At 48.7% G+C, this 12017-nt stretch overlaps 1 protein-coding gene across 1 annotated transcript in view; it reads right to left on the bottom strand.

Moving 5' to 3' along the window:
* The window catches only part of LOC142243350 (intraflagellar transport protein 70A), a 144879-nt gene that overhangs the window by 75014 nt on the left and 57848 nt on the right, over window positions 1–12017 (bottom strand). The window contains exon 9 of the mRNA XM_075315194.1: window positions 786–938. Within this exon, the coding sequence (XP_075171309.1) occupies window positions 786–938 (153 nt within the window). The remainder of the gene's footprint in view (window positions 1–785; window positions 939–12017) is intronic.

Raw genomic sequence — 12017 nt, 5'->3', positions numbered from 1 at the left:
GGTATACTAACATGCTAATGAATACGCAGCGACGCCGCACATACCTCACTGTTCATGGTGGCCGGCGGAGGATGGACGCGCTCTGCGCATGATCTGGAGTCCTCATCACTTCCGGTCATGCGCATTGTACCTCATTAAAGCCGGAAGCTTACACCCGGCATCATTTTAGTGCTTATAATTTGAAGTCCCGGGCACTCTGGATCACGCGCAGAGCGCATCCATCCTCCGCCGGCCGCCATCAAGAGTGAGGTATGCGTGGTGAAGCAACTCGTTCATTAGTATGTTAGTTTGTTAGTTTCCACAGGGGCGTGCTAGCATGCTATGTGGGCCGACTAGCTAAGGGAACAAACGCCCTCGGGACAAGTCCCTGCGCTCATTAGCATATAATAAACGATCTTTAGAAATACTTTTTCTAAAGATCTCTTTATCTATGCTAGTGTATACAGGAACGGATTAGCAATATGCACCCAGAACTGCTCTTGGTTCTGGGTGCATATTACACCTGACAGGTTCCCTTTAGATCAAGAATTGGAACAATCCGTAAAATTTGGTAATTTTACACTTTTTTTTTCTTCATCTTTTTGATATCTAGAACTGATTAGATGCAGAACTGTATTTCTCTGCCTATAAATCAAGCCAGTAAAACAATCTAGGTTTCTATCCCACCAGGGACCAACTCATTTGTGGTCAGAGAGCATGACTTCATTATAATTACACAGTACTTATTAAAATGCACTGTGTGTACCAATAAAGACACTGACATATTATCTCATGGAACGCCCTACCTCATACTTGCAGTACAAAAGTAAGAGATTTCCAAAGGTCTCTGGTGGAAAAGGATTTTGCTGTAATAAAAACTGGAGTTTCTCAAATCCTTCAGTGGGTTTGGCTTCCATGTTCATCAATGCCTGATTATGAAGAGTAACGGGATCAAGTTCCTGGGAAAATCAGATCATAATCTAAATAAATATCAGGGAAAAGATACAAATAATTGCCTTAGTAAATGATACTTGCTACATTTATGATTACCACATCCAGACATGTAGGTGCTAGTTCAGCATAGTATGTACATGTGTTCACTAATGACCAAGCAGCTCAGACCCTGGTGGCTAAAAGAAGGGAATTTTGTTTACTTACCGTAAATTCCTTTTCTTCTAGCTCCAATTGGGAGACCCAGACAGTGGGTGTATAGCTACTGCCTCTGGAGGCCGCACAAAGAACTACACTTAAAAGTGTAAGGCCCCTCCCCTTCTGGCTATACACCCTCCCGTAGGAGTACAGATTCCTCAGTTTTAGTACCAAAGCAAGAAGGAGGAAAGCCAATAACAGTTTCAAAACAAATTCACTCCGATAACTAGATCGGAGAACTTAAGAAACAACGTGAACAACATGTGCACCCGAAAAAACGAAACCCTAAAAACAGATAGGGCGGGTGCTGGGTCTCCCAATTGGAGCTAGAAGAAAAGGAATTTACGGTAAGTAAACAAAATTCCCTTCTTCTTTTTCGCTCCTAATTGGGAGACCCAGACAGTGGGACGTCCAAAAGCAGTCCCTGGGTGGGTAAAAAGATACCACATGAACGGGCTGTCATACAGCCTCTTCCTACAGGTGGGCCACCGCCGCCTGAAGGACCTGTCTACCTAGGCTGGCGTCTGCCGAAGCGTAGGTATGCACTTGATAGTGTTTGGTAAACGTGTGCAGACTCGACCAGGTAGCCGCCTGGCACACTTGCTGAGCCGTAGCCTGATGCCTCAACGCCCAGGACGCACCAACGGCTCTGGTAGAATGGGCCTTCAGTCCAGATGGAATCTGAAGCCCAGCAGAACGGTATGTGTGAAGAATTGGTTCCTTGATCCACCGCGCCAGGGTGGATTTGGAAGCTTGCGATCCCTTATGCTGACCAGCGACTAGGACAAAGAGCGCATCTGAACGGCGTAGAGGCGCCGTGCGAGAAATGTAAATCCTGAGTGCTCTCACCAGGTCCAACAGATGTAAACCCTTTTCAAATTGGTGAACTGGATGCGGACACAAAGATGGCAAAGTGATATCCTGATTGAGATGAAAGGAAGAAACCACCTTGGGAGAAAACTCTGGAATTGGACGCAGTACTACCTTGTCTTGGTGAAATACCAGGAAGGGAGATTTGCAAGATAACGCCGCCAGCTCGGACACTCTTCGAAGAGACGTGACCGCTACAAGAAAAACTACCTTTTGTGAAAGCCGAGAAAGGGGAACCTCTTTCAAAGGCTCGAAAGGCGGCTTTTGAAGAGCAAGGAGAACCTTGTTCAGATCCCAGGGTTCCAATGGCCGTCTGTAAGGAGGAACGATATGACAAACTCCTTGGAGAAACGTGCGTACTTTAGAAAGCTGTGCCAAGCGCTTCTGAAAGAATACGGATAACGCGGAGACTTGACCCTTAAGCGAGCTAAGGGACAAACCTTTTTCCAACCCAGACTGCAGGAAGGAAAGAAAAATTGGCAATGCAAATGGCCAGGGAGAAAACCCTTGAGCCAAGCACCACGCTAAGAATATCTTCCACGTCCTGTGATAGATCTTAGCTGAGGATGGTTTTCTAGCCTGTCTCATTGTGGCAACAACTCCCTGAGATAAACCTGAGGCCGCTAGGATCCAGGACTCAATGGCCACACAGTCAGGTTCAGGGCCGCAGAATTCAGATGGAAAAACGACCCTTGAGACAGCAGATCTGGACGGTCTGGTAGTGCCCACGGTTGGCCTACCGTGAGATGCCACAGATCCGGGTACCACGACCTTCTTGGCCAATTTGGAGCGACGAGTATGGCTCGCTGGCAGTCGGACTTGATTTTCCGGAGAACTCTGGGTAACAATGCTAGAGGTGGGAACACATAGGGGAGTCGGAATTGCGACCAATCCTGAACCAAGGCGTCTGCCGCCAGCGCTCGGTGATCGTGAGACCGTGCCATGAAAACTGGGACCTTGTTGTTGTGCCGTGACGCCATCAGATCGACGTCCGGCGACCCCCAGCGGCAACAGATCTGTTGAAACACGTCCGGGTGAAGGGACCATTCTCCTGCGTCCATGCCCTGGCGACTGAGAAAGTCTGCTTCCCAGTTTTCCACGCCTGGGATGTGAACTGCAGATATGGTGGACGCTCTGCTTTCCACCCACGTCAAAATCCGCTGGACTTCTTGAAAAGCTTGGCGACTGCGTGTTCCCCCTTGGTGGTTGATGTACGCCACCGCCGTGGAGTTGTCCGACTGAATCCGAATCTGCTTGCCTTCCAGCCATTGTTGGAAGGCTCGCAGGGCAAGATAGATTGCTCTGATTTCCAGAACATTGATCTGCAAGGTGGACTCTTCCTGAGTCCACGTCCCCTGAGCCCTGTGGTGGAGAAACACTGCTCCCCACCCTGATAGGCTCGCATCTGTCGTGACCACTGCCCAGGACGGGGGAAGGAACGACTTTCCCTGTGACAATGAGTTGGGGAGAAGCCACCAACGTAGAGAGTCCTTGGCAGTCTGAGAGAGGGAGACAGTCCTGTCGAGGGACGTCGATTTCCCATCCCATTGGCGCAGAATGTCCCATTGGAGAGGGCGCAGATGAAACTGCGCGAACGGGACTGCCTCCATTGCTGCTACCATCTTTCCTAGGAAATGCATGAGGCGCCTCAGCGAGTGCGACTGGCTCTGAAGGAGAGATTGCACTCCAGTCCGTAGCGAGCACTGCTTGTCCAGTGGAAGCCTCACTATCGCTGATAGAGTATGAAACTCCATGCCAAGATAAGTCAGAGATTGGGTCGGGGTTAGATGAGACTTTGGAAAGTTGATAATCCACCCGAAAGTCTGGAGAGTGTCTAGCGCCACCTTCAGACTGTGTTGGCATGCTTCTTGAGAGGATGCCTTTATAAGCAGGTCGTCTAGGTACGGGATGACCGAGTGACCCTGCGAGTGCAGAACAGCTACTACTGCTGCCATGACTTTGGTGAAGACCCGGGGGGCTGTTGCCAGACCGAAGGGTAACGCTACGAACTGTAGGTGCTCGTCGTGTATGACGAAACGTAGGAAACGCTGATGCTCTGGTGCAATCGGCACGTGGAGATACGCATCTTTGATGTCTATTGATGCTAGAAAATCTCCCTGAGACATTGAGGCTATGACGGAGCGTAGGGATTCCATCCGGAATCTCCTGACTTTTACGTGTCTGTTGAGCAACTTCAGATCCAGGACGGGACGATACGATCCGTCCTTTTTTGGGACCACAAACAGATTGGAGTAAAAACCGTGACCCTGTTCCTGAAGAGGGACGGAGGTCACCACTCCTTCCGCCTTTAGAGCGGCCACCGCCTGCAACAGAGCATCGGCTCGGTCTGGTGGTGGAGAAGTTCTGAAGAAACGAGTTGGCGGACGAGAACCGAACTCTATCCTGTACCCGTGAGATAGAATATCTCTCACCCAACGGTCTTTGACATTTGCTAGCCAAATGTCGCCAAAGTGGGACAGCCTCCCACCGACCGCGGGCGTGGGCATCGGAGACCGCAAGTCAGGAGGACGTCGTTTTGGCAACGGTTCCTCCGGCTGGTCTTTTTGGGCGTGACTGAGACCTCCAAGAATTTGAACGTCTCTGGTCCTTTTGAGTCTTCTTTGACGAGGTGAATTGGGACCTGCCCTGTCCTCGAAAGGACCGATAACCAGACTGACCCCTCCTCTGTTGGGGCTTGTTTTGTCTGTGTTGCGGTAAGGAAGAGTCCTTACCCTTGGAGTGTTTGATGATTTCATCCAAACGCTCTCCAAACAATCGGTCACGAGAAAAAGGCAAATTGGTTAAGCACTTCTTGGAATGAGAATCTGCTTTCCAATGTCTCAACCACAGAGCCCTACGCAAAACAACTGAGTTGGCTGACGCCACTGCCGTGCGGCTTGTAGCGTCAAGAACAGCATTAATCGCGTACGACGCGAATGCCGCCATTTGCGAGGTCAATGGTGCTACCTGCGGGGCAAATGCACGTGTGACTGAGTCGACTCGCGCAAGCCCGGCCGTGATAGCTTGGAGTGCCCATACGGCCGCAAAAGAAGGCGCTAATGACGCTCCAATCGCTTCATAGATGGATTTCAGCCAGAGCTCCATCTGCCTGTCAGTGGCATCTTTAAGTGCCGCTCCATCTTCAACCGCAACCAAGGATCTGGCTGCAAGCCTGGAAATTGGAGGATCCACTTTTGGACACTGGGTCCAACCCTTGACCACTTCAGAGGGAAAAGGGTAGCGTGTATCTTTAAGTCGTTTAGGAAAACGCCTTTCAGGATAAGCGTGGGGGTTCTGGATTGCGTCTCTGAAGTCAGCGTGGTCCAGAAAAGTGCTTAATGTACGCTTAGGGTATCTGAAATGGATTCTCTCGTGCTGCGAAGCTGACTCCTCTACAGGAGGAGCTGGTGGGGAAATATTCAACATCTTATTGATGTTAAATATAAGATCATTAACTATTGCGTCACCATCCGGTGTATCTAGATTGAGAGCGGTCCCAGGATCAGAATCCTGATCAGTTAAGTCCGCCTCATCACCCATAGATTCATCCCGCTGGGATCCAGACCATTGAGATGAATGTGAGGGCCCGTCATAACGAGCCCGCTTAGGCTGCCCGGGGCCATCGTCCGAGTCAGAGTCTTCACCCTGAGGTGTAGATGCCCGTCCCGGAGCTTGGAGCTGAGGGGGACCAGGGGGCAATACATGCACAGTGTCCGTGGTCTGAAGTACAGGCCTAGCTCGCAATGTGTCAAGAATTTGTGACATAGTGAGAGACATTCTGTCAGCAAAAGCTGCAAACTCAGTTCCTGTCACCTGGACAGCATTCACAGGTGGTACACCCTGGGACACGTCCAGCAGAGGTCCCGACTGTGCAAGCGCCGCAGGGGCCGAGCACTGCACACAATGGGGGTCCGTGGAGCCTGCCGGTAGAAAAGTCCCACATGCGGTGCAGGAAGCATACAATGTCTGTGCCTTGGCACCCTTGCGTTTTACGGGCGACATGCTGCTGGCTCTCTGCATGTGAGAGAGTCTATAGCCAAAGGGCGACCAGCGCTATGCAGTACAAAGTATTTGTAGCAACAAAATACTAAGAATACTACGAGCACAAGAGGGGGTGAGCCCTGAGGGCTGCTTACCGCCCGCTGAACAGCGGGTAAGAGGCTGCAGAATGCCTTGTCTGGGTCTCCCCGGCTCCCCTCTGCAGCTCAGCGTGTCAGCAAGAATGGCTGCCGGCTTCTGTGGAGAGGGGCGGTCCGTGGGAGTTCCCAAACAAAAGTGCGGGAACAGTGTCCCCTCTGTGCTGACTGTGAGGGCTGGAGTATGTAAAAACGACTCCAGCCCTCAGCGCTGATGCACTGGCCAGCGTCCCGCCCGTCTCCTGACTGGCAGGTCTGTGGGCGGGAACGAACGAAAGCAGGCCGCAAAAGCCGGGGACTCGAGTTATCAGCGCGGCCGCCGTAAAAGCGCGGGCCGCGCTGAAGTCCCCGGCGCACCGCAAGTGCCAGCCGCGCCGCTGTTCGAGCGGCCGGCGCGACCGAGTTCTAGACGTGGGCAGCGTCCCGCCCCTCTCCTGACTGGCAGGTCTGGGGGCGGGAACGAAAGGAAAGTAGGCCGCAAAAGCCGGGGACTGTAGTTATCAGCGCGGCCGCCGTAAAAGCGCAGGCCGCGCTGAAGTCCCCGGCGCACTACAAGTGCCAGCCGCGCCGCAGTCCCAGCGGCCGGCGCAGCCTATTCCCATAAATGTGCCTGCTTCAGCAAAGCTGAATGAGGCCATGGCACAGGCGCCGCAGCGCTGATGTCCCCCGGCGCACTACAACACCCAGCATGCTGCGGTGTGAGCGCCAGATACACGGGGACACAGAGTACCTTGAGGAAGCAGGGCCATGTCCCTGATGTACTCCGCTCCATCCAGCATCTTCTCCAGGGGCTGTAGATGGAGCACGGTCTCTGTGCCTGGAGACCGGTAAATCCCACTTCACCCAGAGCCCTGTAAAAAGGGATGGGGAAGGAATCAGCATGTGGGCTCCTGCCGCCGTACCCGCAATGGGTACCTCAACCTTACAAACACCTCCGACATAAGTGGGGTGAGAAGGGAGCATGCTGGGAGTCTGTATAGACCCTCTTTTCTTCCATCCGACATAGTCAGCAGCTGCTGCTGACTAAAAACAATGGAGCTATGCGTGCGTGTCTGACCTCCTTGCGCACAAAGCTAAAACTGAGGAATCTGTACTCCTACGGGAGGGTGTATAGCCAGAAGGGGAGGGGCCTTACACTTTTAAGTGTAGTTCTTTGTGCGGCCTCCAGAGGCAGTAGCTATACACCCACTGTCTGGGTCTCCCAATTAGGAGCGAAAAAGAAAGTATGTTTTTCTGTGAAACGCCTGTCAAACATACCAGGCTTAAATCATACAGTCAGAGCCGGATGCATGCGGCCTATGAGTCAGTGCCGCGGATCAGATCTCACGTTGCCTTCTTTTTAATTAAGACCTCTGTTCCTCCTTTACGAGAGTTTGCTAGAATGAATAGGAGGAATCTGCAGTATCTCTCTGCAGCCACTAAACAGATGAAGGGGCTGTGCTGTTCCTCTCAAAATAATAATAATAATAATATATAATAATATTTATTCATTTACACTCATATGAAAAAGTTTGGGCACCCCTATTAATGTTAACCTTTTTTCTTTATAACAATTTGGGTTTTTGCAGCAGCTATTTCAGTTTCATATATCTAATAACTGATGGACTGAGTAACATTTCTGGATTGAAATGAGGTTTATTGTACTAACAGAAAATGTGCAATCCGCATTTAAACAAAATTTGACCGGTGCATAAGTATGGGCACCCTTATCAATTTCTTGATTTGAACACTCCTAACTACTTTTTACTGTCTTACTAAAGCACTAAATTGGTTTTGTAACCTCATTGAGCTTTGAACTTCATAGGCAGGTGTATCCAATCATGAGAAAAGGTATTTAAGGTGGCCACTTGCAAGTTGTTCTCCTATTTGAATCTCCTATGAAGAGTGGCATCATGGGCTCCTCAAAACAACTCTCAAATGATCTGAAAACAAAGATTATTCAACATAGTTGTTCAGGGGAAGGATACAAAAAGTTGTCTCAGAGATTTAAACTGTCAGTTTCCACTGTGAGGAACATAGTAAGGAAATGGAAGAACACAGGTACAGTTCTTGTTAAGCCCAGAAGTGGCAGGCCAAGAAAAATATCAGAAAGGCAGAGAAGAAGAATGCTGAGAACAGTCAAGGACAATCCACAGACCACCTCCAAAGACCTGCAGCATCATCTTGCTGCAGATGGTGTCAATGTGCAACGGTCAACAATACAGCGCACGTTGCACAAGGAGAAGCTGTATGGGGGAGTGATGCGAAAGAAGCCGTTTCGGCAAGCACGCCACAAACAGAGTCGCCTGAGGTATGCAAAAGCACATTTGGACAAGCCAGTTAGATTTTGGAAGAAGGTCCGGTGGACTGATGAAACAAAGATTGAGTTGTTTGGTCATACAAAAAGGCGTTATGCATGGAGGCAAAAAAACACGGCATTCCAAGAAAAGCACTTGCTACCCACAGTCAAATTTACAAAAACTTGTGAACAAGAAGGGGTATTTATCATGGTTTTTTTAAGTAAAACTACTGTACCACAGTTGTGAAAAAGTATACAGTTTTTATTATTACAAAAAGTGCAAATATCAAAAATCACATGTGATGACAGTTAGTAGTTAGACATACATAGTTAAAATCCAATTAGATGAGACAGAGAAAGAAAAAGGTCCCAGGGAGGGAGACAGACTACCCCTTATCTAAAACTGGTAAGAAAGTAGTATTACTATATCCAGGGGGGGCATATAAGTAACCAAAAGATATCAATATTATACCCCCTGGGCTAGTGGAGTGATGGAATGTCCATACATTAAACAGAAACCAACAGGATAAGGTCCAGATCAGGGCCTGAATACACCAGTATGTAACACCACCAGAATAATCACAGAGGAAAAAAAAAAAAAAAGAAGTCATATAGTGGTGGGTAAAATGGCACCTGAAGGACCTACCTGTGGTATGTATAGCACCCAGAAAGGGAGTCTGTCAGCCTCACATGTGGACCCGGTCCCAAAAAACACGGCATTCCAAGAAAAGCACTTGCTACCCACAGTAAAATTTGGTGGAGGTTCCATCATGCTTTGGGGCTGTGTGGCCAATGCCGGCACCGGGAATCCTATTAAAGTTGAGGGGTCGCATGGATTCAACTCAGTATCAGCAGATTCTTGACAATAATGTGCAAGAATCAGTGACTAAGTTGAAGTTACGCAGGGGATGGATATTTCAGCAAGACAATGATCCAAAACACCGCTCCAAATCTACTCAGGCATTCATGCAGAGGAACAATTACAATGTTCTGGTCTGGAATGGCCATCCCAGTCCCCAGACCTGAATATCATTGAACATCTGTGGGATGATTTGAAGCGTGCTGTCCATGCTCGGCGACCATCAAACGTAACTGAACTGGAATTGTTTTGTAAACTGGAATGGTCAAATATACCTTCATCCAGGATCCAGGAACTTATTAAAAGCTACAGGAAGCGACTAGAGGCTGTTATTTTTGCAAAAGGAGGCTCTACAAAATATTAATGTCACTTTTATGTTGAGGTGCCCATACTTTTGCACCGATCAAATTTTGTTTAAATGCGGATTGCGCATTTTCTGTTAGTACAATAAGCCTTATTTAAATCCAGAAATATTACTGAGTCCATCAGTTATTAGATATATGAAACTGAAATAGCTGTTGCAAAAACCCAAATTGTTATAAAGAAAAAAGGTTAACATTAATAGGGGTGCCCAAACTTTTTCATATGACTGTATATAGCACTGTTAATTCCACAGCGCTTTACATACAATGGCAACACTGTCCCCATTGGGGCTCACAATCTAGGTTTCCTAGGAGTATGTCTTTGGAGTGTACGAGGAAACTGGAGTACCTGGAGGAAACCCACGCAAACACAGGGAGATCATACTTAGGCTGTGTGTGCACTTGTGCATTTTTCATGCGTTTCTGCAGCGTTTTAAACTGCTGCGTAAACGCATGTGTTCTGCGTCCCCAGCAAAGACAATGAGAATTTTGCAAAATCCATGCGCACGTTGCATTTTAGAGAGCAGTGTTTTGGGTGTTGAAATTTTTGCCAAAACGCTGCGTTCTAAAAAGCAACATGTCACTTCTTTTGTGCGTTTTGGATGCTTTTCCCACTCTGTCTATGGCAGAGCAAGCATCCAGAACGCATGAATTCTACATCCATTCTGCAATTCAAAACACAGGTTTTTGGCTGCGGTTTGGAACGCACATGCGGTGTCAAAACGCAGCAGATTATTTGTCACGGAAGAACGCAGACGTGCGCACATAGCCAAACTCCTTGCAGATGGTGTCCTTGGTGGGATTTGAACTCAGGACCCCAGTGAGTGAGTGAGATCATCCTGTGACGCTGAGCATTCATTAGCACTTTAGCACACCCACAGGGACGTGCTAACATGCTAATGGAGCCGACTAGCAAGGGAAGCAACGCCCTTAGGACTAATCCCCTCGCTCAGAAGCATACGATAAACAGATTTTTGTGTACTCACCGTAAAATCGTTTTCTCTTAGCCATCATTGGGGGACACAGGACCATGGGTGTTATGCTGCCTATCCATAGGAGGAAACTAAGTAGATGCAAAAGCATAGCTCCTCCTCTGCAGTATACACCCCCTGGCCGGGCCAGGCAACCTCAGTTTTAGTACACAAGCAGTAGGAGAAAAAAAACAGTAAAAACTTCTCAACAGAGGAACATGAGAAAAAAAAAAGAGTCATAACCAAATAAGGTACTGAGAGAACCAAGGCCCAACAGGGCAACAGGGTGGGTGCTGTGTCCCCCAATGATGGCTAAGAGAAAACGATTTTACGGTGAGTACACAAAAATCCGTTTTTCTCTGACGCCTCATTGGGGGACACAGGACCATGGGACGTCCTAAAGCAGTCCATGGGTGGGTAAACAATAAACAATGCAACCCAAGGACTAGGAACCAGTCACAGATAGCCAGGAGCGCCTACTGAGATAGGTACTCCACTATCGTTTGCAGAATTTTCCTACCTAGGTTCGCCTCAGCCGAAGCCTGGGTATGGATTCAGTAATGCTTTGAAACAGTATGTAGGCAAGACCAGGTCGCAGCCTTACACCTCTGTTCCACTAAAGGCTGATGCCTAATGGCCCAAGGGGTGTCAACTGCTTGCGTGGAATAAGTCCGCAGCCCACTAGGAATGGGCTTAAGTTGCAAGCGGTAGACTTCCTGGATCGCAGAGCGAATCCAGCGAGCCAGCGTTGCCTATGAAGCTGCCTGTCCTTTCTTAGGCCTTTCAGGAATGACGAACAAGGAGTCTATATTCCTAAAGGGGCTGTCCTGGGTACGTAATATCTGAGAGCCCTCACAAGATCTAGCGAATGTAGAAACCTTTCCACCCTATGGACTGGGTGTGGACAAAAAGGAAGTCAGAACAATGTCCTCGTTCATATGAAACGGGGAAATAACCATCGGAAGAAAATCCGGAAGGGGGCGTAGAACCACCTTGTCCTGATGAAAGATCAGAAAGGGTTCGCGGCAAGAGAGTGATGCCAGTTCCGAAACTTGTCTGATGGACGTAATCACCACTAAGAATGTTACCTTCCAGGAGAGAAGAGCAAGAGAAGATTCCTTAAGGAGGTTCAAAAGGTGACCTCTGGATACCGTCCAAAACGAGATTGAGGTCCCATGGGTCCAGCGACCTTTTATACAGGGAAACAAGATGGGAAACACCCTTGAGGAAAGTCTTGACTTGCAGATTGCAAGCTAGGCGGTATTGATAGAATATTGAGAGAGATGAAACCTGCCCCTTAAGGGAGCTGAGGGCCAACTCCTTTTGTAACCTGACTGCAAAAAAAAAAAAAAAATCAAGAATTCTGGGGATCGCCAGAGGCATAGGTTGGACATTAGATTCCCTGCACTGGAA

Source organism: Anomaloglossus baeobatrachus, chromosome 6 (assembly GCF_048569485.1).
Source record: "Anomaloglossus baeobatrachus isolate aAnoBae1 chromosome 6, aAnoBae1.hap1, whole genome shotgun sequence".
Classification (NCBI taxonomy): Eukaryota; Metazoa; Chordata; class Amphibia; order Anura; family Aromobatidae; genus Anomaloglossus; species Anomaloglossus baeobatrachus.
This window is presented reverse-complemented; position numbering and strand designations above follow the sequence as displayed.